This window comes from Tachysurus fulvidraco, chromosome 4 (genome assembly GCF_022655615.1).
Source record: "Tachysurus fulvidraco isolate hzauxx_2018 chromosome 4, HZAU_PFXX_2.0, whole genome shotgun sequence".
Taxonomy (NCBI): domain Eukaryota; kingdom Metazoa; phylum Chordata; class Actinopteri; order Siluriformes; family Bagridae; genus Tachysurus; species Tachysurus fulvidraco.
Genome location: NC_062521.1, coordinates 30,805,191 through 30,832,420, shown reverse-complemented (window position 1 = coordinate 30,832,420; position 27,230 = coordinate 30,805,191). Strand labels below are relative to the sequence as shown.

Sequence of the window (27,230 nt, the reverse complement as noted above, 5' to 3'; positions counted from 1 at the left end):
ATATTCTAGAGGACTAGAGATGCAGATTTGATCTAGAAGAGCTGTTCTAGCTGGAATCAGACAAACAAAAGGATATGTATGAATATATTGAAATACGTTTACAATATGGTAACTCAAATAGCTAAAATCCGAACATAATTGGAATTTTTAGACTGAAAACTCAGAGCACCTGCTAACTCTGCTAATTGGCAGAAATGTAAATGTAAACATCTGCAGGCACTGAGAGAGAATTTCAGAGCTAGACCTCATCTATGGTTTGTGTGAATAACATTGTTTTTGTCGAAGTGTTTACTGACTTAAGGAGCTTGGAAGAAGTGACCCTACACCCAGTGTCGCTGTGGATGCAACAAAGCCTTTGCTTGTATACAGACTTGATGATCAACAGGCTCTCAATATATAATTGGCATTGAATAAGGGATCCTTTCAGGAAGCCTGCAGAACACTGAAGGTGTCTGGGGGATACATGAAAATTCATTGTCATTCCAACATTCCTCCTGCATCCATGTAAAGTGCAAAACAAATCTGTCCTGTAATGGGGTTGATGCAGTTTCTGTTAAAGCACATTATGGAGAGGAAAAAAGGGGAGATTCCTGGCATTGATTAACAAAGCAATTCAATTTGATCTATTTGTATAGCACTTTTAACAATTCAGTATAATAATTAATAAAACAAAAAAAACATAAGTTTAAGATTAAGTGACATTTATCTCTAAAATCTATCCCTAATGAGCAAGCCAACGCCAATGGTGGCAAGAAACAATCTCCCCGAGATGAAATGAGGAAGAAACGTTCAGAGGAATCAGACATAGAAGGGAACCTAATACTCATTTGGGTGAACTGTGCAGGAAATAATGTCAGTTTAAACAATGTCCTTTCTACAACAGTTTGTACTTTAGTGAACTACTGGGTCAGTGCAAATTCTGATTTCACCAGAGACCCAACACTTATTTCTTCATGCCAAAGTTTTCAAATGATAAAAATAGAAAAATACCCATTTACAGACATAATATTATCAGCTTTATTATAAGATATTAATATCAGGCAAAATAAACATATTTATGCATATGCAAGAATGAAATATATATATATACATTCTGTTGATTATTTTCTTTATAGTATGCAGCCTACATGCAGCTTGAAATTCAATAAATATATAAACAAACAAACAAATAAATAAATATTTAAATAAATAAATAAATATTCTAAAAAAAATAATAAATATTTAAATAAATAATTGATTCCAATAAATTCAAATGATACAAGACATTATTTTACACATTATCTGTTTTTAAAAGAGTCCATTTCTTGTTGCATATTGGACGGTGTAGGACCGTCTTCTGCTGTAGCGCCTCCTTAAACCAGCACAGCAGCCACAGAGCAGACACTGAAAGTTAAATAAAGAGAGACAAGGGGGAGTAGAGGAGAGATTCTGATTAGATATTTATGCTTATTTTTATTGTTGTAAAATAACATCTTTAATCAAGTTGAACAAATAATCTTAGTCAGGTTCTGCAAAAAATTATTGACATATAAAAATAAGAATATTTATATTTCATGTCAAAGAGCATCCTAAACGTATATGGTTTACAAGCAATTTTGGTGACACTTACACAGAGTAGAATCCAGCAGGGTATGAGAATAATGACTATACTGCAGGGGATAATGATGCCCAGGATCCAAGCAGAATTTCCACCAGTGGTGGTGTTCTGTGCTTGGACTGTGGGCCTCAGGACTACGTGGACAGGGGGGTCTGTTTGGGCAGCAGCAGTAGTGAGGGTCGACAGACCGCTAATGTTGAGTACTGCATTTAGAAATCCACTTGGTGTCCACTTGGTGTCACCTTCCACAAAGACGTATTCTGAATTGGCCACAATTTCTGTACCATTAAATCTGGAGGAAAAGAGAGATGAAAAATATAAATTCAGTGTATTTCCTACCCTTAAAGAACACATGACAGATAATCATTTCATTGTAGAGCCCAAGAATGTGTTTTTAAAGGCAGGTCTTTTATGTTGGTCTCATTCCTCTTTTGGTTTTATCACTAAACCTACAGTAACATTGACTAGATCCTGTATGTACAAGTATTCACCTGGAGATAAACATCAACGTGTTCACTTAGGAAGGCTGCAGTTATTCAGCAATATATCAGGTGCTCAGGGTTCCTTGGACTGTGCACTGTTAGTTAAATGGGCTACTTTATATTTTTAATACACTGAGAAACAATTTAAGATCTCAAGTACTACATTTTTTTCTGTTTGTATTGTGTAAGAACATCCTACGTTATCCTGTTATTTTTATTTGTTTGTGTAGTAAAATATAAATTGTGAATTCTTATGACCTCAGCCAAGAAATACAAAGCTTAAGACCAGTCCAGCCTGTTTGCTGATCACCTGACTAATTGTCTTCTACATTTTTTAGTATGCCTGTAATTTAATAATAAATCTACAGTTATATCCGACATGTCTTTGAATCTTTCTATAATATTAAGGCAGTTCATATTTTAAATTAATTATTTCTATTAATACTATCCTGATGCTTGTATCCTAAGAAGAAGCAGCTTTTATGTATCATGTATGTATGCACAGGGTCACGACCAGTATACAGCATCCCTGGAACAGTCTGGGGTAACGGATGCAGCTTGGTAGGACTGGGGCTTGAATCTACAATCTTCCATCAGGAACCCATTGCCTTACCAACTGCTCTAATCGGTGACCATCTGCACATGATCTTGATTCATTTCACCATTCATCAACCAATGATGAAAAATTGGCTCATATTACTCAATCTTTCAAAACCTTCCAGTTTACTGTAATGGCTCCAGCATAGAGATATTTCTTCAAAATCAAATGTTTATTTTATTCCTTAACCACTTATTTGACCGCCGTGTCGTGAACGAGCCACCACCGCTAGGGGATGAGGCTGCATCAACTTCGTTGTAGCTTTTAAGCATTAAATCCTCTAAATACACGCTTGAAAATAATGTTTGAAATTTGAATCAGTTTTGTAAAATGAAGACACTTACGTGTAGTTTCCTTGTGGGAAGTCAAATTGAGTTGCATTTTTGACATTCAGAATATTGTTCAGCTAAAAAAGAGGGATAAAAAGTTGTCTTAGTATTTTATTTTATTTATTTATTTATTTTTATTTTAGAGTGTAAAATAATTTGGAGACGAAGAGAAGTTGCTAACACATACCAAGCTGTTGATGGTGTTTTCGATTAAAGAATATGTTCCATTCCTCAGCTGAGTGTCCTTGGAGATTGTCACATTGCTGATTTTGAATCCAAAGCTTATAATGTACGAGTTGTTGTCAATTTCTGAAAGGTAGATAATGAACAGGATTATATTTAACACATTACAGTTAATATATTTTAATTCTAATTTAGGGAGATTAATAAACTAGACTCACTCTGATAGGTGACATCCTGTATGCTCACAGGATCACTCAGTTTTTGTGTTACAAGATCTCGTGCTCTTCTGATCTTTGCATCCAGCAGAGCATTAGCAGCATTGAGAACATCAGCCTCACTAGGTACTTTGGTCAAATTCTTAAAAACTAGACGTATATATATCAGAACATTCCCCAATCTGAAAGCAGAAAACAAATATAACTTGTAAAGTACATGAAGAAAAAAGTAGAACATAAAGAACAAGTCATTACAGTCATTAAGTAAATAATAGCTGATGAAAACTGGATCGTTTAGAATAGAATAACAACGTGAGTAACTGACTATAATTGAATGAGAGGGCATTTAACACATTTTGTTAGAACAAATAACTTTTGAAATTATATTTCAGAACACTTACACAGGTGAAATATCATTCAGGAAAGATGCTGGTGTTTTAGTGTCTCCAACTTGGCAGTTGTACAACATGTCTCCTATAACCTGGGTTCCTGAAATCCTGTTAACAGTAGAAATATATTCAAACATCACAATATAATTTGGTTTACATTTCAAAATACAGAAAGTATTTTCTGTACAGAACACCACTGTGAACTCACGTGAAGAAAGACCTCTGTGGGTTGAATGGTTCTGCACCAGCTTCATTTAGAAGTGTGTTTAACTGGATAAGGAAAGATAATTCATCAGTATGAATGTGAGACATTAAATCAATTCACTAATACACAGTGTGCAAAATTATATTGTATTAAAATGAAATATTTAGAATATGATTTTTTCAATTTCAAAAATGAAATTTTAACACAAGAATTTAACAGTTGATACATTTAACTCTCATACTGTAGTAGAAAGTGGGGTCTTTCCACACATAAGAAGGGTACGAATCCACGGCACGTAACTCTAACCCTAAACCTAACCCTTCTAGTGTTCTAAAACAGTACACTGGCAGGTGCTATCCCAGGGTCCAGATCTGTGCATGGAAGAGGGGTAGGCATGGAGCCCACTGCTCCCCAAAGCACCAGAGGTGGCAGAACAGAAAGTAGGGGAAGCCTTCCTGAAAAGCATCAGGATTACTTCTTAGCATGCCTGGCCGAAATGACAGCCCTACGGTCTCCTCTGACCTGACGGGTCTGCTACCAAATACCGTCTGTAATAGCCAGAGTCCCTATCTGGGAGGGGAACATGTTCATTGCCCCCTTTCCTCAAAAATGAGAGAAGTTTCTCTTGGAGGAACGAGGTTTGGCAACCTTGGAAACCCTAGCCATTGGGCATTAGGATTCCTTCTGACCACAGATGAGCTCTTTTAGCAGATCAGCTTGGTAAGCCTGTAAAATTGGGGTTGTGTGCAGCACCATACCAGGTTAACCTACAAGATTGTAGGCCTTTCCTAAAAGTCAGAGGAAAATTAACAGGCAGAATATGTGTCACTACACAGCCTCAACAGCACAGTGTGGAGGTCTGTGGAAATGGGAGACGCCTGCATGAAGGTGGAAGCGGTAGCAATTGATGGAAAAGACGCTAGCTTCTGCTCGGTCAGGTAAGTACTGTTTTCCTGATACCGTGTTTGTGATCGAGTGACGGCTGGCAGACAAAAATTCCAAAAGTGTGTTTTTCTGTGTCCCCGTTTCATTACCGGGAAGGATTTGCACGATCGATGCGTGGTTTGCTTGGGAGTGGAGCATGCACAATCGGCTCTTGCGGCTCTTGCAGCCGCAAGGCTATGCGCACGCTTCGCTCCCAGAGAGCGCTCTCCCTCGCGCTCCGGTCCCGCTCTTGCCGAGGCAAAGTGGCACCGGGTCTAGTGGGGCTCACAGGTCAACTTAGCAGCAGGATTGGAGGCGGATGAGTCCTCTCCAGCCTCGTCTGCTGAATCGAGCTCCGGCTCTCACGGAGAAGCAGGCCCGATGGCTGCTTCTTCTCCCGGCGCGGGCAGCGCGGCATTACATGTCTCTCCCTCCAATGATGGAGAGCTGATGGATGCTAGTGAGCCCGTGGGCTCCTCACAGCCTGTGCTGTATGAGGAGCTCCTCGAGGTCGTGACACAAGCCGTAGCCAAGCTGGATTTAGATTGGCCAGTGGAGCAGCAGAAGCAGCGCACACCCAGTAAGCTGGAAGTTTCCTGCGCCTTGTGTCACTTCCTCAGCCCCGGAGCCTGCCATTTTTTCCCAATCTGCACGCCGAGGTGTCCAGATCCTGGGAAACCCCGTACTCTATGCGCACTTCTCCTAGTCACTCCACACTTTACGTGAATGTGGTTGGGGCTAAGGCGTGCGGCTACGGGGCAATGCCGCGTGTGGACAAGACGCTGGCTAGCTATCTCTCCCCTAGTGTAGCATCATCGCTAAAGGCTCTGGTGTTCCCTACTAAGCCGCTACGTGCTACGTCAGCCTTAGTAGGGAAGGCTTACGTGGCAGCAGGTCAGGCCACGGGCTGCCTCCACACCATGGGTGTGTTGCAGGCATACCAGGCTGACCTGCTACGTGATTTGGATGAGGGACTTAGATCCAGGGCCGCTGATATTGAGGAGTTGTGTTGCACTGCTGATTTGACTCTTCGGGCCACGAAGCACACGACGCGGGCCGTTGGGCGGTCTATGGCGGCCCTGGTGGCCACAAAAAGGCATCTGTGGCTCACCTTGTCCGACCTCCCGGACAAGGATCGAGCTGTGCTACTGGATGGACCGATGGCTCCTCCTGGACTGTTTGGCGACACTGTAACGGCAGTCGTACACAATTTCCAGGAGTCTAAAAAGCAGTCGGCTGCGTTTCAGCAGTACCTCCCTCGGCGATCTCGTGGGGCTGTTCGGCGACAGCCCCAGCCTGGTCCTTCCGGGCACCGCGAAGTCCAGAGACAGAGCTTGGCCACCCGATCTCGGCGGGCGGGGCCTAAGGGCCTGAGGCGACGTTCTAGGCCCAAGAAGGAACAGGGTGACCTGAGGGTCACCCTCGCCTTTGACAAGCTGCCATTGACGGTCTACGGTTGGGTGGTTGGGGCACATCTCACGTGACAGTGCCCATCCGTCCCCTACACCACCGGGGCATTAGGCCGTTGGCTCTGCCACAGGATGTGATCCAGAGCACGGCCCCCCTCCAGCGGGCACCTCCCTCCACTTCCACCCAAAGTCTCGGTACGGATGGGGGAGGCCCGCCACCTCTCAGGAGGTGTCAACGGCCGCAGTACGTGGCTCCGGCCGTTCGGGTCATGGAGGCCGGTCTGTCAGCTCTGCCACAAGATGTGCTTCAGGGCGTGGCTTCCCTCCAGCGGTTCGCTCCCCACCTTTCCACCCGAAGGTTCATTGTGGAGGGGGAGGGTCCGCCGCCTCTCGCTAGGCGCCATCAGCTGCAGGGCTTGGCCCCAGCTGCTCTGAGTGGGTCAGAGGCCAGCCCTGAGGGGCTGGTTCCCCTGAGGAACTTTCTGACAGCTTGGGAGGAGCTGCCAGGTGTCTCCCGGTGGGTCCTGCGGACCATAGAGGACGGCTACACAGTTCAGTTCGCGTCCTCTCCTCCCCATTTCAATGGGATGTGTCCCACTCTAGTGGGACCCGAGCAGGCTCTAGTCCTGGATCAAGAAGTGCACACACTCCTGAGGAAAGGAGCCATCGAGGTGGTCCCCCCTCAGTTCGAGAGTCAGGCTTTTACAGCCCGTACTTCATCGTTCCGAAGAAGGATGGGGGTTGCGTCCCATTCTAGATCTACGCTCCTTGAACCGCTCTCTCAGGAGGCTCAGGTTCAGGATGCTCACCCTCAGGGAGGTCGTGACTGATCAGATCAGGGGACTGGTTCGTCACAATAGACCTGGAAGACGCGTACTTTCACGTTTCCATCCTTCCTGCACACAGGAGGTTCGTGAGGTTTGCTTTCGGGGGCGAAGCTTAACAATATCGTGTCCTCCCTTTTGGCCTAGCACTATCGCCCTGCATCTTCACGAAATGCGTCAACGCAGCACTGACCCCGCTGCGGCTCCAGGGCATCCGCATTTTAAATTACCTCGATGACTGGTTGATTCTGGTTCAGTCGGAGCACCAGGCATTGCGTCATCGAGATGTCGTCTTCACCTGCATGAAGGTGCTTGGGTTTCGGCTAAATGCCAGCAAAAGTGTGCTCTCTCCAGCACAGAGAACCACCTTTTTGGGCGTGATATGGGACTCGGCCAGGATGCAGGCATGGTTGTCACCTGCTCGGGTCGAAGTCATCCTCACCTCTGTCAGGAGAGTGGGAGAAGGCCAGCCACTCACAGCGAAACAGTTCCAGAGGCTGCAGGGCTCATGGCTATGGCGTCCAGCGTAATCCCACTCGGCCTCCTGCACATGAGGCCCCTCCAGTGGCGTCTCCGGGGCAGGGGGTTTTTTCTCAGGGGAAACCCAAATCATTCCATCAAGGTCTCGTGGTGTGCCCTTCGAGCCTTGGATGTTTGGAAAGACCGAACATTTCTGTCCCAAGGCCCCATGTTGGGGGCTCCATGTCGCCACGTGACGCTAACGACGGACGCTTCCCTCACAAGTTGGGGTGCGGTCATGAGTGGCCATGGAGAGAATCGGTGCGGCTGCTTGTCTGCTACGGCCCTAACGGGAAGGGTTTCCCGGCAGCTATGCAGACGTTGAGCTGTTGGGGAGTGGATGCGATTGCCGGCTCACAAGCCCTCTGGCTTCCCCGCACCGTTCGGGGTCCGAGCTCACTCGCCCGGAGTGTGGTGGCCTCTACGGCCTAGTCCGCTGGAGTGGCACTCCAAGACATCTGTGGTGCTGCAGGTTGGTCCACCCCGCTGACCTTCGTCAGGTTCTATGACCTTGACCTCAGAGCCACCCCGGGCTCCTCTATCCTATGTGCAGGTGCCAAGGCCCTCGAGTTCCGAAAGGGAACGACTCTAGGTTACGACCGTATCCCTAGTTCCCTAAGGAATGAAACGCTGCGTCTCCGTGCCACACTTCCTGCATCCCTGCGGTGCTTACCTTCTGTCGCAGAAGCTACCGTCTTGTCCATCTCGCAGCCATTTGTAGCTTCCTGTTTACGCAACGTCACCCGCCGATGACGTCACGTCCCAACGCCTATTGGTCAGATTACACACGTGGTTCAGAGCGCGGTCACGCAGAGGGTGTTCCCGTAGCGTTTCGACGCAGCGTCTCGTTCCTCAGGGAACTAGGGTTACGGTCGTAACCTAGAGACGTTGTGTAGCAATTTAACTGTTTCTTACAGTCATTGCCTACATTAAGCTCCTCAATGCCTAAATCGAGTAATTGAATAAAGAAAATTCTTATAATTCCATGTTCGATTAAGGAGAAATCGACCAAGTGAGCTCCCAAAGACAAAGCAGAAGAATAAAAGCCAGGTGCTTGGCTGGATTAAAGACAGACACCTGCGGATTGAGCATAGAAACAACGCGCGATAATAGGTCTTTTTTGTAAGAAATTTCTAAGTAAGCTCCAGGGATCAAATCAAAGACAATGAAGCTGGAGTAATGTGATGGAAGATGGCATTAAACGGACTTGCGCATAATCACTTCATCACGTGTCCTTGCTATGCCATAAAATTGGTATATGTGCCCACAGAGCTTCAGAGACCACTTCCTTAAAGTAGCATTCCCATAGTGTCAGCCCTGAAACAGCATCCCTGTTCCCTCGAAAGAGTACTAATGATTAATTGATGATCCAAAAAAGGTCAGGAATGCTTGTAGAATGACATTAAGCACATAGTGATGTACACTTACAGCATTGTTGATTATGCCCTCCACTTGGTTGTAGGTATCATTCACTAATTCAGGGTTCTGTGACATGCTGATGTTACTGATCTGGAATTTGAGTTTTACCACATAGCAGGTGTCTGAAGTTTCTGTGGAACAAATCAGACGACTTTGAAATACAGATAATGAAGTCATAGAGAAGAAATAATAATTTGTGTAGTACGTATTTGTGTTATCAGTAAAACAAACATACTCTCATAGGTGAGGTTCAGCACTTTTACAGAGTCAGTGAGGTTTGTGAGTCGAGCACTCAGAAGAGTCTGGATTACACTGAGGACCAAACTCTCACTGGGAACAGGAGAGGAGGAATTGAAGACCATCGTGGTCTGAACCACAGCTGAACCAGATCTGATGAAATAAAGCATTATTATTAATGACTATTAAGCGTGATTATTTTTTAGAGTCAGACTGCTGATTAAATTCCCTATTAAAGTCAAATGTCCAAAAGAGTATTATTAAATATATATAAATGAACAGACTTTACAAACAGAGGGTAAAAACACACTGACTGAATGTAAACTTCTGAAATTAACATCAGGACACTTACATAGGTGTGCTTTGTGCTTTAAGCTCATTCAGGAAAGATGCTGGTGTTATAGTGTCTCCATCTTGGAAGTGGTATGTCATGTCACCATTAACCTGGTTTCCTGAACTCCTGTTAGCAGTAGAAGACAAAAGTCACAATACAATTGACTGTACAATAAGAATTAACACACTGTTCTTAGAGATTGGAAAGAACATTGCTGTGATCTTACGTGAAGAGAGAGCTCTGGGGTTCGAATGGTTTGGCAGCAGGTTCATTTAGTAGTGTGTTTAACTGTAGAAAGAGAAATAAGTAATCAGTTTTTATGTTTGACGAAAAAACCGATGAATGTTTTTCCTGTTTGTCTTCAACTGAATATACAGACATGATCTATCCATCCCTTCATTCCCTAAACTGCTTGATCCAGCACCAGAGTGAGCAGAGAGACCAACACCTCCCTGTCTCTTTCAACATCATACATTTTAAACACAGAAAGATTAGAGTCACTACCTGTACTTCTCCCACTGACCACAGGAGTCACTGTTACCTGAGATCTGAACTGCTTTGCATCCCTGAGGGAATTCACTGCATTTATGTCCCTACATATGGAATATGTTTGATGTCTGCTGTTGCAAAGTCTTTCTACTATTTCTGTGAGACATATCTGACCCTTTTAAATTCCCCCATTGCAGTCCTCTATTTGATTATTGTTTATGATCCTGTTGCAGATTTCTGCACAGTTTTAACTATTGTATTTTGACCTTTCCCTGATTTATCCCACTGTGAGTCTGTACTTCCTCAGATAACCCTGGGTTGATCTGTTGACTTTTAGACTACTTTTAAACTGTTTTGTATTCATCTGTGCAACTGGATCCCACGTCATCTCTGGATATTTGTGAGAATATCATTAAGCACATAGTGATGTACACTCACAACATTGTTGATGATGCTCTCCACATGGTTGTAGGTATCATTCACTAATTCAGGGTTCTGTGAAATGCTGACGTTATTGATCTGGAATCTGAGTTTTACCGCATAGCGGGTGTCTGAAGTTTCTGTGGAACAATCAGATGACTTTAAAATACAGATAAAAACATCATAGAGATGAAATAATAATTTGTGTAGTACATATTTGTGTTATCAGTAAAACAAACATACTCTCATAGGTGAAGTTCAGCACTTTTACAGAGTCAGTGAGGTTTGTGAGTCGAGCACTCAGAAGAGTCTGGATTACAGTGAGGACCAAACTCTCACTGGGAACAGGAGATGAGGAATTGAAGACCATCGTGGTCTGAACCACAGCTGAACCAAATCTGATGAAATAAAACATTATGGTGATTATTTTTTACAGTCAGACTGCTGATTAAATTCCCTATTAAAGTCAAATGTTCAAAAGAGTATTATTAATTATATATAAATGAACAGACTTTACATACAGAGTGTAAGAACACACTGACTGAATGTAAACTTCTGAAATTAATATCAGGACACTTACATAGGTGTGCTTTGTGCTTTAAGCTCATTCAGGAAAGATGCTGGTGTTATACTGTCTCCATCTTGGAAGTGGTATGTCATGTCACCATTAACCTGCTTTCCTGAACTCCTGTTAGAGGTAGAAGACAAAAGTCACAATACAATTGACTGTACAATAAGAATGAACACACTGTTATTTGAGAGTGCAAAGTACACTGCTGTGATCTTACGTGAAGAGAGAGCTCTGGGGTTCGAACGGTTTGGCAGCAGGTTCATTTAGAAGTGTGTTTAACTGTAGAAAGAAAGATAATTAATCAGTTTTTATGTTTGACGAAAGAACCGATGAATTTTTTTCCTGTTTGTTTTCAACTGAATATACAGACATGATCTATCCATCCCTTCATTCCCTAAACTGCTTGATCCAGCACCGGAGTGAGCAGAGAGACCAACACCTCCCTGTCTCTTTCAACATCATACATTTTAAACACAGAAAGGTTAGAGTCACTACCTGTACTTCTCCCACTGACCACAGGAGTCACTGTTACCTGAGATCTGAACTGCTTTGCATCCCTGAGGGAATTCACTGCATTTATGTCCCTATATATGGAATATGTTTGATGTCTGCCATTGCAAAGTCTTTCTACTATTTCTGTGAGACATATCTGACCCTTTTAAATTCTGCCATTGCAGTCCTCTACTCGATTATTGTTTATGATCCTGTTGCAGATTTCTGTGCAGTTTCAACTATTGTATTTTGACCTTTCCCTGATTTATCCCACTGTGAGTCTGTACTTCCTCAGATAACCCTGGGTTGATATGTTGACTTTTAGACTATCTTTTAAACAGTTTTGTATTCATCTGTGCAACTGGATCCAACGTCATCTCTGGATATTTGTGAGAATATCATTAAGCACATAGTGATGTACACTCACAACATTGTTGATGATGCTCTCCACTTGGTTGTAGGTATCATTCACTAATTCAGGGTTCTGTGAAATGCTGACGTTACTGATCTGGAATCTGAGTTTTACCGCATAGCGGGTGTCTGAAGTTTCTGTGGAACAAATCAGATGACTTTGAAATACAGATAAAGACATCATAGAGATGAAATAATAATTTGTGTAGTACATATTTGTGTTATCAGTAAAACAAACATACTCTCATAGGTGAAGTTCAGCACTTTTACAGAGTCAGTGAGGTTTGTGAGTCGAGCACTCAGAAGAGTCTGGATTACACTGAGGACCAAACTCTCACTGGGAACAGGAGATGAGGAATTGAAGACCATCGTGGTCTGAACCACAGCTGAACCAGATCTGATGAAATAAAACATTATGGTGATTATTTTTTACAGTCAGACTGCTGATAAAATTCCCTATTAAGGTCAAATGTTCGAAAGAATATTATTAATTATATATAAATGAACAGACTTTACATACAGAGTGTAAGAACACACTGACTGAATGTAAACATCTGAAATTAACATCAGGACACTTACATAGGTGCGCTTTGTGCTTTAAGCTCATTCAGGAAAGATGCTGGTGTTATAGTGTCTCCATCTTGGAAGTGGTATGTCATGTCACCATTAACCTGGTTTCCTGAACTCCTGTTAGCAGTAGAAGACAAAAGTCACAATACAATTGACTGTACAATAAGAATGAACACACTGTTATTTGAGAGTGCAAAGAACACTGCTGTGATCTTACGTGATGAGAGAGCTCAGGGGTTCGAACGGTTTGGCAGCAGGTTCATTTAGAAGTGTGTTTAACTGTACAAAGAAAGATAATTAATCAGTTTTTATGTTTGACGAAAGAACCGATGAATTTTTTTCCTGTTTGTTTTCAACTGAATATACAGACATGATCTATCCATCCCTTCATTCCCTAAACTGCTTGATCCAGCACCAGAGTGAGCAGAGAGACCAACACCTCCCTGTCTCTTTCAACATCATACATTTTAAACACAGAAAGGTTAGAGTCACTACCTGTACTTCTCCCACTGACCACAGGAGTCACTGTTACCTGAGATCTGAACTGCTTTGCAACCCTGAGAGAATTCACTTCATTTATGTCCCTACATATGGAATATGTTTGATGTCTGCTGTGGCAAAGTCTTTCTACTATTTCTGTGAGACATATCTGACCCTTTTAAATTCCCCGTTTGCAGTCCTCTATTTGATTATTGTTTATGATCCTGTTGCAGATTACTGTGCAGTTTTAACTATTGTATTTTGACCTTTCCCTGATTTACCCCACTGTGAGTCTGTACTTCCTCAGATAACCCTGGGTTGATCTGTTGACTTTTAGACTAACTATTAAACTGTTTTTGTTCATCTGAGCAACTGGATCCAACGTCATCTCTGGATATTTGTGAGAATATCATTAAGCACATAGTGATGTACACTCACAACATTGTCGATGTTGCTCTCCACTTGGTTGTAGGTATCATTCACTAATTCAGGGTTCTGTGACATGCTGACGTTACTGATCTGGAATTTGAGTTTTACAGCATAGCGGGTGTCTGAAGTTTCTGTGGAACAAATCAGATGACTTTGAAATACAGATAAAGACATCATAGAGAAGAAATAATAATTTGTGTAGTACGTATTTGTGTTATCAGTAAAACAAACATACTCTCATAGGTGAAGTTCAGCACTTTTACAGAGTCAGTGAGGTTTGTGAGTCGAGTACTCAGAAGAGTCTGGATTACACTGAGGACCAAACTCTCACTGGGAACAGGAGAGGAAGAATTGAAGAACATCGTGGTTTGAACCACGGCTGAACCAGATCTGATGAAATAAAACATTATGGTGATTATTTTTTACAGTCAGACTGCTGATTTAATTCTCTGTAAAATTCAAATGTTCGAAAGAATATTATTAATTATATATAAATGTCCAGACGTCACAAACAGAGGGTAAGAACACACTGACTGAATGAAAACTTCTGAAATTAATCTCAGGACACTTACATAGGTGTGCTTTGTGCTTTAAGCTCATTCAGGAAAGATGCTGGTGTTATAGTGTCTCCATCTTGGAAGTGGTATGTCATGTCACCATTAACCTGCTTTCCTGAACTCCTGTTAGCAGTAGAAGACAAAAGTCACAATACAATTGACTGTACAATAAGAATGAACACACTGTTATTTGAGAGTGCAAAGTACACTGCTGTGATCTTACGTGAAGAGAGAGCTCTGGGGTTCGAAAGGTTTGGCAGCAGGTTCATTTAGAAGTGTGTTTAACTGTAGAAAGAAAGATAATTAATCAGTTTTTATGTTTGACGAAAGAACCGATGAATTTTTTCCCTGTTTGTTTTCAACTGAATATACAGACATGATCTATCCATCCCTTCATTCCCTAAACTGCTTGATCCAGCAACAGAGTGAGCAGAGAGACCAACACCTCCCTGTCTCTTTCAACATCATACATTTTAAACACAGAAAGGTTAGAGTGACTACCTGTACTTCTCCCACTGACCACAGGAGTCACTGTTACCTGAGATCTGAACTGCTTTGCATCCCTGAGGGAATTCACTGCATTTATGTCCCTACATATGGAATATGTTTGATGTCTGCTGTTGCAAAGTCTTTCTACTATTTCTGTGAGACATATCTGACCCTTTTAAATTCCCCCATTGCAGTCCTCTATTTGATTATTGTTTATGATCCTTTTGCAGATTTCTGCACAGTTTTAACTATTGTATTTTGACCTTTCCCTGATTTATCCCACTGTGAGTCTGTACTTCCTCGATAACACTGGGTTGATATGTTGACTTTTAGACTACTTTTAAACTGTTTTGTATTCATCTGTGCAACTGGATCCCACGTCATCTCTGGATATTTGTGAGAATATCATTAAGCACATAGTGATGTACACTCACAACATTGTTGATGATGCTCTCCACATGGTTGTAGGTATCATTCACTAATTCAGGGTTCTGTGAAATGCTGACGTTACTGATCTGGAATCTGAGTTTTACCGCATAGCGGAAGTCTGAAGTTTCTGTGGAACAAATCAGATGACTTTGAAATACAGATAAAGACATCATAGAGATGAAATAATAATTTGTGTAGTACATATTTGTGTTATCAGTAAAACAAACATACTCTCATAGGTGAAGTTCAGCACTTTTACAGAGTCAGTGAGGTTTGTGAGTCGAGCACTCAGAAGAGTCTGGATTACAGTGAGGACCAAACTCTCACTGGGAACAGGAGATGAGGAATTGAAGACCATCGTGGTCTTAACCACAGCTGAACCAGATCTGATGAAATAAAACATTATGGTGATTATTTTTTACAGTCAGACTGCTGATTTAATTCTCTGTAAAATTCAAATGTTCGAAAGAATATTATTAATTTTATATAAATGTCCAGACGTCACAAACAGAGGGTAAGAACACACTGACTGAATGAAAACTTCTGAAATTAATATCAGGACACTTACATAGGTGTGCTTTGTGCTTTAAGCTCATTCAGGAAAGATGCTGGTGTTATAGTGTCTCCATCTTGGAAGTGGTATGTCATGTCACCATTAACCTGGTTTCCTGAACTCCTGTTAGCAGTAGAAGACAAAAGTCACAATACAATTGACTGTACAATAAGAATGAACACACTGTTATTTGAGAGTGCAAAGAACACTGCTGTGATCTTACGTGAAGAGAGAGCTCTGGGGTTCGAACGGTTTGGCAGCAGGTTCATTTAGAAGTGTGTTTAACTGTAGAAAGAAAGATAATTAATCAGTTTTCATGTTTGACGAAAGAACCGATGAATTTTTTTCCTGTTTGTTTTCAACTGAATATACAGACATGATCTATCCATCCCTTCATTCCCTAAACTGCTTGATCCAGCACCAGAGTGAGCAGAGAGACCAACACCTCCCTGTCTCTTTCAACATCATACTGTACATTTTAAACACAGAAAGGTTAGAGTCACTACCTGTACTTCTCCCACTGACCACAGGAGTCACTGTTACCTGAGTTCTGAACTGCTTTGCATCCCTGAGGGAATTCACTGCATTTATGTCCCTACATATGGAATATGATTGATGTCTGCTGTTGCAAATTCTTTCTACTGTTTCTGTGAGACATATCTGACCCTTTTAAATTCTGCCATTGCAGTCCTCTATTCGATTATTGTTTATGATCCTGTTGCAGATTTCTGCACAGTTTTAACTATTGTATTTTGACCTTTCCCTGATTTACCCCACTGTGAGTCTGTACTTCCTCAGATAACCCTGGGTTGATCTGTTGACTTTTAGACTAACTATTAAAGTGTTTTTATTCATCTGTGCAACTGGATCCAACGTCATCTCTGGATATTTGTGAGAATATCATTAAGCACATAGTGATGTACACTCACAACATTGTTGATGATGCTTTCCACATGGTTGTAGGTATCATTCACTAATTCAGGGTTCTGTGAAATGCTGACGTTACTGATCTGGAATCTGAGTTTTACCGCATAGCAGGTGTCTGAAGTTTCTGTGGAACAAATCAGATGACTTTGAAATACAGATAAAGAAATCATAGAAATGAAAGAATAATTTGTGTAGTACGTATTTGTGTTATCAGTAAAACAAACATACTCTCATAGGTGAAGTTCAGCACTTTTACAGAGTCAGTGAGGCTTGTGAGTCGAGCACTCAGAATAGTCTGGATTACACTGAGGACCAAACTCTCACTGGGAACAGGAGATGAGGAATTGAAGACCATCGTGGTCTTAACCACAGCTGAACCAGATCTGATGAAATAAAACATTATCGTGATTATTTTTTACAGTCAAACTGCTGATTAAATTCCCTATTAAAGTCAAATGTTCGAAAGAATTTGATTAATTATATATAAATGAACAGATTTTACATACAGAGTGTAAGAACACACTGACTGAATGTAAACATCTGAAATTAACATCAGGACACTTACATAGGTGTGCTTTGTGCTTTAAGCTCATTCAGGAAATATGCTGGTGTTATAGTGTCTCCACCTTGGAAGTGGTATGTCATGTCACCATTAACCTGCTTTCCTGAACTCCTGTTAGCAGTAGAAGACAAAAGTCACAATACAATTGACTGTACAATAAGAATGAACACACTGTTATTTGAGAGTGCAAAGAACACTGCTGTGATCTTACGTGAAGAGAGAGCTCTGGGGTTCGAACGGTTTGGCAGCAGGTTCATTTAGAAGTGTGTTTAACTGTAAAAAGAAAGATAATTAATCAGTTTTTATGTTTGACGAAAGAACCGATGAATTTTTTTCCTGTTTCTTTTCAACTGAATATACAGACATGATCTATCCATCCCTTCATTCCCTAAACTGCTTGATCCAGCACCAGAGTGAGCAGAGAGACCAACACCTCCCTGTCTCTTTCAACATCATACATTTTAAACACAGAAAGGTTAGAGTCACTACCTGTACTTCTCCCACTGACCACAGGAGTCACTGTTACCTGAGATCTGAACTGCTTTGCATCCCTGAGGGAATTCACTGCATTTATGTCCCTACATATGGATTATGTTTGATGTCTGCTGTTGCAAAGTCTTTCTACTATTTCTGTGAGACATATGTGACCCTTTTAAATTCCCCCATTGCAGTCCTCTATTTGATTATTGTTTATGATCCTGTTGCAGATTTCTGCACAGTTTTAACTATTGTATTTTGACCTTTCCCTGATTTATCCCACTGTGAGTCTGTACTTCCTCGATAACACTGGGTTGATATGTTGACTTTTAGACTACTTTTAAACTGTTTTGTATTCATCTGTGCAACTGGATCCCACGTCATCTCTGGATATTTGTGAGAATATCATTAAGCACATAGTGATGTACACTCACAACATTGTTGATGATGCTCTCCACTTGGTTGTAGGTATCATTCACTAATTCAGGGTTCTGTGACATGCTGATGTTACTGATCTGGAATTTGAGTTTTACCGCATAGCGGGTGTCTGAAGTTTCTGTGAAACAAATCAGATGACTTTGAAATACAGATAAAGACATCATAGAGAAGAAATAATAATTTGTGTAGTACGCATTTGTGTTATCAGTAAAACAAACATACTCTCATAGGTGAAGTTCAGCACTTTTACAGAGTCAGTGAGGTTTGTGAGTCGAGCGCTCAGAAGAGTCTGGATTACAGTGAGGACCAAACTCTCACTGGGAACAGGAGATGAGGAATTGAAGACCATCGTGGTCTGAACCACAGCTGAACCAGATCTGATGAAATAAAACATTATGGTGGTTATTTTTTACAGTCAGACTGCTGATTTAATTCTCTGTAAAATTCAAATGTTCGAAAGAATATTATTAATTATATATAAATTAACAGACGTCACAAACAGAGGGTAAGAACACACTGACTGAATGTAAACTTCTGAAATTAACATCAGGACACTTACATAGGTGTGCTTTGTGCTTTAAGCTCATTCAGGAAAGATGCTGGTGTTATAGTGTCTCCACCTTGGAAGTGGTATGTCATGTCACCATTAACCTGGTTTCCTGAACTCCTGTTAGCAATAGAAGACAAAAGTCACAATACAATTGACTGTACAATAAGAATGAACACACTGTTATTTGAGAGTGGAAAGAACACTGCTGTGATCTTACATGAAGAGAGAGCTCTGGGGTTTGAACGGTTTGGCAGCAGGTTCATTTAGAAGTGTGTTTAACTGTAGAAAGAAAGATAATTAATCAGTTTTTATGTTTGACGAAAGAACCGATGATTTTTTTCCTGTTTGTTTTCAACTGAATATACAGACATGATCTATCCATCCCTTCATTCCCTAAACTGCTTGATCCAGCACCAGAGTGAGCAGAGAGACCAACACCTCCCTGTCTCTTTCAACATCATACATTTTAAACACAGAAAGGTTAGAGTCACTACCTGTACTTCTCCCACTGACCACAGGAGTCACTGTTACCTGAGTTCTGAACTGCTTTGCATCCCTGAGGGAATTCACTGCATTTATGTCCCTACATATGGAATATGTTTGATGTCTGCTGTTGCAAAGTCTTTCTACTATTTCTGTGAGACATATCTGACCCTTTTAAATTTCCCCATTGCAGTCCTCTATTCGATTATTGTTTATGATCCTGTTGCAGATTTCTGCACAGTTTTAAACTATTGTATTTTGATCTTTCCCTGATTTACCCCACTGTGAGTCTGTACTTTTTCAGATGACCCTGGGTTGATCTGTTGACTTTTAGACTAACTATTAAACTGTTTTTGTTCATCTGAGCAACTGGATCCAACGTCATCTCTGGATATTTGTGAGAATATCATTAAGCACATAGTGATGTACACTCACAACATTGTTGATGATGCTCTCCACTTGGTTGTAGGTATCATTCACTAATTCAGGGTTCTGTGACATGCTGATGTTACTGATCTGGAATGTGAACTTTACCGCATAGCGGAAGTCTGAAATTTCTGTGGAACAAATCAGATGACTTATGAAAGATGAAATACAGATAAAGAAGTCATAGAGATGAAATAATAATTTGTGTAGTACGTATTTGTGTTATCAGTAAAACAAACATACTCTCATAGGTGAAGTTCAGCACTTTTACAGAGTCAGTGAGGTTTGTGAGTCGAGCACTCAGAAGAGTCTGGATTACAGTGAGGACCAAACTCTCACTGGGAACAGGAGATGAGGAATTGAAGACCATCGTGGTCTGAACCACAGCTGAACCAGATCTGATGAAATAAAACATTATGGTGGTTATTTTTTACAGTCAGACTGCTGATTAAATTCCCTATTAAAGTCAAATGTTCGAAAGAAATTTATTAATTATATATAAATGAACAGATTTTACATACAGAGGGTAAGAACACACTGACTGAATGTAAACATCTGAAATTAACATCAGGACACTTACATAGGTGTGCTTTGTGCTTTAAGCTCATTCAGGAAAGATGCTGGTGTTATAGTGTCTCCACCTTGGAAGTGGTATGTCATGTCACCATTAACCTGGTTTCCTGAACTCCTGTTAGCAATAGAAGACAAAAGTCACAATACAATTGACTGTACAATAAGAATGAACACACTGTTATTTGAGAGTGCAAAGAACACTGCTGTGATCTTACGTGAAGAGAGAGCTCTGGGGTTTGAACGGTTTGGCAGCAGGTTCATTTAGAAGTGTGTTTAACTGTAAAAAGAAAGATAATTAATCAGTTTTTAGGTTTGACGAAAGAACCGATGAATTTTTTTCCTGTTTGTTTTCAACTGAATATACAGACATGATCTATCCATCCCTTCATTCCCTAAACTGCTTGATCCAGCACCAGAGTGAGCAGAGAGACCAACACCTCCCTGTCTCTTTCAACATCATACATTTTAAACACAGAAAGGTTAGAGTCACTACCTGTACTTCTCCCACTGACCACAGGAGTCACTGTTACCTGAGATCTGAACTGCTTTGCATCCCTGAGGGAATTCACTGCATTTATGTCCCTACATATGGAATATGTTTGATGTCTGCTATTGCAAAGTCTTTCTACTATTTCTGTGAGACATATGTGACCCTTTTAAATTCCCCGTTTGCAGTCCTCTATTTGATTATTGTTTATGATCCTGTTGCAGATTACTGTGCAGTTTTAACTATTGTATTTTGACCTTTCCCTGATTTATCCCACTGTGAGTCTGTACTTCCTCAGATAACCCTGGGTTGATCTGTTGAATTTTAGACTACTTTTAAACTGTTTTGTATTCATCTGAGCAGCTGGATCCAACGTCATCTCTGGATATTTGTGAGAATATCATTAAGCACATAGTGATGTACACTCACAACATTGTTGATGTTGCTCTCCACTTGGTTGTAGGTATCATTCACTAATTCAGGGTTCTGTGACATGCTGACGTTACTGATCTGGAATTTGAGTTTTACAGCATAGCGGATGTCTGAAGTTTCTGTGGAACAAATCAGATGACTTTGAAATACAGATAAAGACTTCATAGAGAAGAAATAATAATTTGTGTAATACGTATTTGTGTTATCAGTAAAACAAACATACTCTCATAGGTGAAGTTCAGCACTTTTACAGAGTCAGTGAGGTTTGTGAGTCGAGTACTCAGAAGAGTCTGGATTACAGTGAGGACCAAACTCTCACTGGGAATAGGAGAGGAGGAATTGAAGGCCATCGTGGTCTGAACCACAGCTGAACCAGATCTGATGAAATAAAGCATTATGGTGATTATTTTTTACAGTCAGACTGCTGATTTAATTCTCTGTAAAATTCAAATGTTCGAAAGAATATTATTATTTATATATAAATGAACAGACTTTACATACAGAGGGTAAGAACACACTGACTGAATGTAAACTTCTGAAATTAACATCAGGACACTTACATAGGTGTCCTTTGTGCTTTAAGCTCATTCAGGAAAGATGCTGGTGTTATAGTGTCTCCATCTTGGAAGTGGTATGTCATGTCACCATTAACCTGGTTTCCTGAACTCCTGTTAGCAGTAGAAGACAAAAGTCACAATACAATTGACTGTACAATAAGAATGAACACACTGTTATTTGAGAGTGCAAAGAACACTGCTGTGATCTTACGTGAAGAGAGAGCTCTGGGGTTCGAACGGTTTGGCAGCAGGTTCATTTAGAAGTGTGTTTAACTGTAGAAAGAAAGATAATTAATCAGTTTTCATGTTTGACGAAAGAACCGATGAATTTTTTTCCTGTTTGTTTTCAACTGAATATACAGACATGATCTATCCATCCCTTCATTCCCTAAACTGCTTGATCCAGCACCAGAGTGGGCAGAGAGACCAACACCTCCCTGTCTCTTTCAACATCATACATTTTAAACACAGAAAGGTTAGAGTCACTAACTGTACTTCTCCCACTGACCACAGGAGTCACTGTTACCTGAGTTCTGAACTGCTTTGCATCCCTGAGGGAATTCACTGCATTTATGTCCCTACTTATGGAATATGTTTGATGTCTGCTGTTGCAAAGTCTTTCTACTATTTCTGTGAGACATATCTGACCCTTTTAAATTCCCCGATTGCAGTCCTCTATTTGATTATTGTTTATGATCCTGTTGCAGATTACTGTGCAGTTTAAACTATTGTATTTTGACCTTTCCCTGATTTACCCCACTGTGAGTCTGTACTTCCTCAGATAACCCTGGGTTGATCTGTTGACTTTTAGACTAACTATTAAACTGTTTTTGTTCATCTGAGCAACTGGATCCAACGTCATCTCTGGATATTTGTGAGAATATCATTAAGCACATAGTGATGTACACTCACAACATTGTTGATGATGCTCTCCACATGGTTGTAGGTATCATTCACTAATTCAGGGTTCTGTGAAATGCTGACGTTACTGATCTGGAATCTGAGTTTTACCGCATAGCGGGTATCTGAAGTTTCTGTGGAACAAATCAGATGACTTTGAAATACAGATAAAGACATCATAGAGATGAAATAATAATTTGTGTAGTACATATTTGTGTTATCAGTAAAACAAACATACTCTCATAGGTGAAGTTCAGCACTTTTACAGAGTCAGTGAGGTTTGTGAGTCGAGCACTCAGAAGAGTCTGGATTACACTGAGGACCAAACTCTCACTGGGAACAGGAGATGAGGAATTGAAGACCATCGTGGTCTGAACCACAGCTGAACCAAATCTGATGAAATAAAACATTATGGTGATTATTTTTTACAGTCAGACTGCTGATTAAATTCCCTATTAAAGTCAAATGTTCAAAAGAGTATTATTAATTATATATAAATGAACAGACTTTACAAACAGAGGGTAAGAACACACTGACTGAATGTAAACTTCTGAAATTAATATCAGGACACTTACATAGGTGTGCTTTGTGCTTTAATCTCATTCAGGAAAGATGCTGGTGTTATAGTGTCTCCATCTTGGAAGTGGTATGTCATGTCACCATTAACCTGGTTTCCTGAACTCCTGTTAGCAGTAGAAGACAAAAGTCATAATACAATTGACTGTACAATAAGAATGAACACACTGTTATTTGAGAGTGCAAAGAACACTGCTGTGATCTTACGTGAAGAGAGAGCTCTGGGGTTTGAACGGTTTGGCAGCAGGTTCATTTAGAAGTGTGTTTAACTGTAAAAAGAAAGATAATTAATCAATTTTTATGTTTGACGAAAGAACCGATGAATTTTTTTCCTGTTTGTTTTCAACTGAATATACAGACATGATCTATCCATCCCTTCATTCCCTAAACTGCTTGATCCAGCACCAGAGTGAGCAGAGAGACCAACACCTCCCTGTCTCTTTCAACATCATACATTTTAAACACAGAAAGGTTAGAGTCACTACCTGTACTTCTCCCACTGACCACAGGAGTCACTGTTACCTGAGATCTGAACTGCTTTGCATCCCTGAGGGAATTCACTGCATTTATGTCCCTACATATGGAATATGTTTGATCTCTGCTGTTGCAAAGTCTTTCTACTATTTCTGTGAGACATATGTGACCCTTTTAAATTCCCTGTTTGCAGTCCTCTATTTGATTATTATTTATGATCCTGTTGCAGATTACTGTGCAGTTTTAACTATTGCATTTTGACCTTTCCCTGATTTATCCCACTGTGAGTCTGTACTTCCTCAGATAACCCTGGGTTGATCTGTTAAAATTTAGACTACTTTTAAACTGTTTTGTATTCATCTGAGCAGCTGGATCCAACGTCATCTCTGGATATTTGTGAGAATATCATTAAGCACATAGTGATGTACACTCACAACATTGTTGATGTTGCTCTCCACTTGGTTGTAGGTATCATTCACTAATTCAGGGTTCTGTGACATGCTGACGTTACTGATCTGGAATTTGAGTTTTACAGCATAGCGGATGTCTGAAGTTTCTGTGGAACAAATCAGATGACTTTGAAATACAGATAAAGACTTCATAGAGAAGAAATAATAATTTGTGTAATACGTATTTGTGTTATCAGTAAAACAAACATACTCTCATAGGTGAAGTTCAGCACTTTTACAGAGTCAGTGAGGTTTGTGAGTCGAGTACTCAGAAGAGTCTGGATTACAGTGAGGACCAAACTCTCACTGGGAATAGGAGAGGAAGAATTGAAGAACATCGTGGTTTGAACCACGGCTGAACCAGATCTGATGAAATAAAACATTATGGTGATTATTTTTTACAGTCAGACTGCTGATTTAATTCTCTGTAAAATTCAAATGTTCGAAAGAATATTATTAATTTTATATAAATGTCCAGACGTCACAAACAGAGGGTAAGAACACACTGACTGAATGAAAACTTCTGAAATTAATATCAGGACACTTACATAGGTGTGCTTTGTGCTTTAAGCTCATTCAGGAAAGATGCTGGTGTTATAGTGTCTCCATCTTGGAAGTGGTATGTCATGTCACCATTAACCTGGTTTCCTGAACTCCTGTTAGCAGTAGAAGACAAAAGTCACAATACAATTGACTGTACAATAAGAATGAACACACTGTTATTTGAGAGTGCAAAGAACACTGCTGTGATCTTACGTGAAGAGAGAGCTCTGGGGTTCGAACGGTTTGGCAGCAGGTTCATTCAGAAGTGTGTTTAACTGTAGAAAGAAAGATAATTAATCAGTTTTCATGTTTGACGAAAGAACCGATGAATTTTTTTCCTGTTTGTTTTCAACTGAATATACAGACATGATCTATCCATCCCTTCATTCCCTAAACTGCTTGATCCAGCACCAGAGTGAGCAGAGAGACCAACACCTCCCTGTCTCTTTCAACATCATACATTTTAAACACAGAAAGGTTAGAGTCACTAACTGTACTTCTCCCACTGACCACAGGAGTCACTGTTACCTGAGATCTGAACTGCTTTGCATCCCTGAGGGAATTCACTGCATTTATGTCCCTACATATGGAATATGTTTGATGTCTGCTGTTGCAAAGTCTTTCTACTATTTCTGTGAGACATATCTGACCCTTTTAAATTCCCCGATTGCAGTCCTCTATTTGATTATTGTTTATGATCCTGTTGCAGATTACTGTGCAGTTTAAACTATTGTATTTTGACCTTTCCCTGATTTACCCCACTGTGAGTCTGTACTTCCTCAGATAACCCTGGGTTGATCTGTTGACTTTTAGACTAACTATTAAACTGTTTTTGTTCATCTGAGCAACTGGATCCAACGTCATCTCTGGATATTTGTGAGAATATCATTAAGCACATAGTGATGTACACTCACAACATTGTTGATGATGCTCTCCACATGGTTGTAGGTATCATTCACTAATTCAGGGTTCTGTGAAATGCTGACGTTACTGATCTGGAATCTGAGTTTTACCGCATAGCGGGTATCTGAAGTTTCTGTGGAACAAATCAGATGACTTTGAAATACAGATAAAGACATCATAGAGATGAAATAATAATTTGTGTAGTACATATTTGTGTTATCAGTAAAACAAACATACTCTCATAGGTGAAGTTCAGCACTTTTACAGAGTCAGTGAGGTTTGTGAGTCGAGCACTCAGAAGAGTCTGGATTACACTGAGGACCAAACTCTCACTGGGAACAGGAGATGAGGAATTGAAGACCATCGTGGTCTGAACCACAGCTGAACCAGATCTGATGAAATAAAACATTATGGTGATTATTTTTTACAGTCAGACTGCTGATTAAATTCCCTATTAAAGTCAAATGTTCAAAAGAGTATTATTAATTATATATAAATGAACAGACTTTACAAACAGAGGGTAAGAACACACTGACTGAATGTAAACTTCTGAAATTAATATCAGGACACTTACATAGGTGTGCTTTGTGCTTTAATCTCATTCAGGAAAGATGCTGGTGTTATAGTGTCTCCATCTTGGAAGTGGTATGTCATGTCACCATTAACCTGGTTTCCTGAACTCCTGTTAGCAGTAGAAGACAAAAGTCACAATACAATTGACTGTACAATAAGAATGAACACACTGTTATTTGAGAGTGCAAAGAACACTGCTGTGATCTTACGTGAAGAGTGAGCTCTGGGGTTCGAACGGTTTGGCAGCAGGTTCATTTAGAAGTGTGTTTAACTGTAGAAAGAAAGATAATTAATCAGTTTTTATGTTTGACGAAAGAACCGATGAATTTTTTTCCTGTTTGTTTTCAACTGAATATACAGACATGATCTATCCATCGCTTCATTCCCTAAACTGCTTGATCCAGCACCAGAGTGAGCAGAGAGACCAACACCTCCCTGTCTCTTTCAACATCATACATTTTAAACACAGAAAGGTTAGAGTCACTACCTGTCCTTCTCCCACTGACCACAGGAGTCACTGTTACCTGAGTTCTGAACTGCTTTGCATCCCTGAGGGAATTCACTGCATTTATGTCCCTACATATGGAATATGTTTGATGTCTGCTGTTGCAAAGTCTTTCTACTATTTCTGTGAGACATATCTGACCCTTTTAAATTCCCCCATTGCAGTCCTCTATTTGATTATTGTTTATGATCCTGTTGCAGATTTCTGCACAGTTTTAACTATTGTATTTTGACCTTTCCCTGATTTATCCCACTGTGAGTCTGTACTTCCTCAGATAACCCTGGGTTGATCTGTTGACTTTTAGACTACTTTTAAACTGTTTTGTATTCATCTGTGCAACTGGATCCAACGTCATCTCTGGATATTTGTGAGAATATCATTAAGCACATAGTGATGTACACTCACAACATTGTTGATGATGCTCTCCACTTGGTTGTAGGTATCATTCACTAATTCAGGGTTCTGTGAAATGCTGACGTTACTGATCTGAATTCTGAGTTTTACCGCATAGCGAGTGTCTGAAGTTTCTGTGGAACAAATCAGATGACTTTGAAATACAGATAAAGACATCATAGAGATGAAATAATCATTTGTGTAGTACATATTTGTGTTATCAGTAAAACAAACATACTCTCATAGGTGAAGTTCAGCACTTTTACAGAGTCAGTGAGGTTTGTGAGTCGAGCACTCAGAAGAGTCTGGATTACAGTGAGGACCAAACTCTCACTGGGAACAGGAGATGAGGAATTGAAGACCATCGTGGTCTTAACCACAGCAGAACCAGATCTGATGAAATAAAACATTATGGTTAATTATTTTTTTCTTCAACTGCAGAATTAAT

The 27,230-nt window shown here is 40.5% G+C and overlaps 1 protein-coding gene across 2 annotated transcripts in view; it reads right to left on the bottom strand.

The window, feature by feature from the left end:
* Window positions 1–1,222: 1,222 nt before the first annotated feature.
* The window catches only part of LOC113646501, a 201,010-nt gene continuing 175,002 nt past the window's right edge, over window positions 1,223–27,230 (bottom strand). Inside the window, exons 13-66 of one of the 2 annotated variants that reach the window (XM_047812368.1) lie at window positions 25,886–25,993; window positions 25,549–25,703; window positions 25,323–25,444; window positions 24,622–24,683; window positions 24,414–24,521; window positions 24,077–24,231; window positions 23,851–23,972; window positions 23,150–23,211; window positions 22,942–23,049; window positions 22,605–22,759; window positions 22,379–22,500; window positions 21,678–21,739; window positions 21,470–21,577; window positions 21,133–21,287; window positions 20,907–21,028; window positions 20,206–20,267; window positions 19,998–20,105; window positions 19,661–19,815; window positions 19,427–19,548; window positions 18,726–18,787; window positions 18,518–18,625; window positions 18,181–18,335; window positions 17,955–18,076; window positions 17,255–17,316; window positions 17,047–17,154; window positions 16,710–16,864; window positions 16,484–16,605; window positions 15,778–15,839; window positions 15,570–15,677; window positions 15,233–15,387; window positions 15,007–15,128; window positions 14,307–14,368; window positions 14,099–14,206; window positions 13,762–13,916; window positions 13,536–13,657; window positions 12,835–12,896; window positions 12,627–12,734; window positions 12,290–12,444; window positions 12,064–12,185; window positions 11,362–11,423; window positions 11,154–11,261; window positions 10,817–10,971; window positions 10,592–10,713; window positions 9,891–9,952; window positions 9,683–9,790; window positions 9,329–9,483; window positions 9,103–9,224; window positions 4,002–4,063; window positions 3,806–3,901; window positions 3,408–3,586; window positions 3,194–3,315; window positions 3,022–3,083; window positions 1,610–1,889; window positions 1,223–1,383 (exon numbers count right to left, since the gene is read on the bottom strand). In XM_047812368.1, coding sequence (XP_047668324.1) covers window positions 1,288–1,383; window positions 1,610–1,889; window positions 3,022–3,083; window positions 3,194–3,315; window positions 3,408–3,586; window positions 3,806–3,901; window positions 4,002–4,063; window positions 9,103–9,224; window positions 9,329–9,483; window positions 9,683–9,790; window positions 9,891–9,952; window positions 10,592–10,713; window positions 10,817–10,971; window positions 11,154–11,261; window positions 11,362–11,423; window positions 12,064–12,185; window positions 12,290–12,444; window positions 12,627–12,734; window positions 12,835–12,896; window positions 13,536–13,657; window positions 13,762–13,916; window positions 14,099–14,206; window positions 14,307–14,368; window positions 15,007–15,128; window positions 15,233–15,387; window positions 15,570–15,677; window positions 15,778–15,839; window positions 16,484–16,605; window positions 16,710–16,864; window positions 17,047–17,154; window positions 17,255–17,316; window positions 17,955–18,076; window positions 18,181–18,335; window positions 18,518–18,625; window positions 18,726–18,787; window positions 19,427–19,548; window positions 19,661–19,815; window positions 19,998–20,105; window positions 20,206–20,267; window positions 20,907–21,028; window positions 21,133–21,287; window positions 21,470–21,577; window positions 21,678–21,739; window positions 22,379–22,500; window positions 22,605–22,759; window positions 22,942–23,049; window positions 23,150–23,211; window positions 23,851–23,972; window positions 24,077–24,231; window positions 24,414–24,521; window positions 24,622–24,683; window positions 25,323–25,444; window positions 25,549–25,703; window positions 25,886–25,993 — 6,199 coding nt within the window. In that variant the 3' untranslated portion in view covers window positions 1,223–1,287. The remainder of the gene's footprint in view (window positions 1,384–1,609; window positions 1,890–3,021; window positions 3,084–3,193; window positions 3,316–3,407; window positions 3,587–3,805; window positions 3,902–4,001; window positions 4,064–9,102; window positions 9,225–9,328; window positions 9,484–9,682; window positions 9,791–9,890; window positions 9,953–10,591; window positions 10,714–10,816; window positions 10,972–11,153; window positions 11,262–11,361; window positions 11,424–12,063; window positions 12,186–12,289; window positions 12,445–12,626; window positions 12,735–12,834; window positions 12,897–13,535; window positions 13,658–13,761; window positions 13,917–14,098; window positions 14,207–14,306; window positions 14,369–15,006; window positions 15,129–15,232; window positions 15,388–15,569; window positions 15,678–15,777; window positions 15,840–16,483; window positions 16,606–16,709; window positions 16,865–17,046; window positions 17,155–17,254; window positions 17,317–17,954; window positions 18,077–18,180; window positions 18,336–18,517; window positions 18,626–18,725; window positions 18,788–19,426; window positions 19,549–19,660; window positions 19,816–19,997; window positions 20,106–20,205; window positions 20,268–20,906; window positions 21,029–21,132; window positions 21,288–21,469; window positions 21,578–21,677; window positions 21,740–22,378; window positions 22,501–22,604; window positions 22,760–22,941; window positions 23,050–23,149; window positions 23,212–23,850; window positions 23,973–24,076; window positions 24,232–24,413; window positions 24,522–24,621; window positions 24,684–25,322; window positions 25,445–25,548; window positions 25,704–25,885; window positions 25,994–27,230) is intronic. The other variant, XM_047812366.1, reaches the window with a different exon arrangement.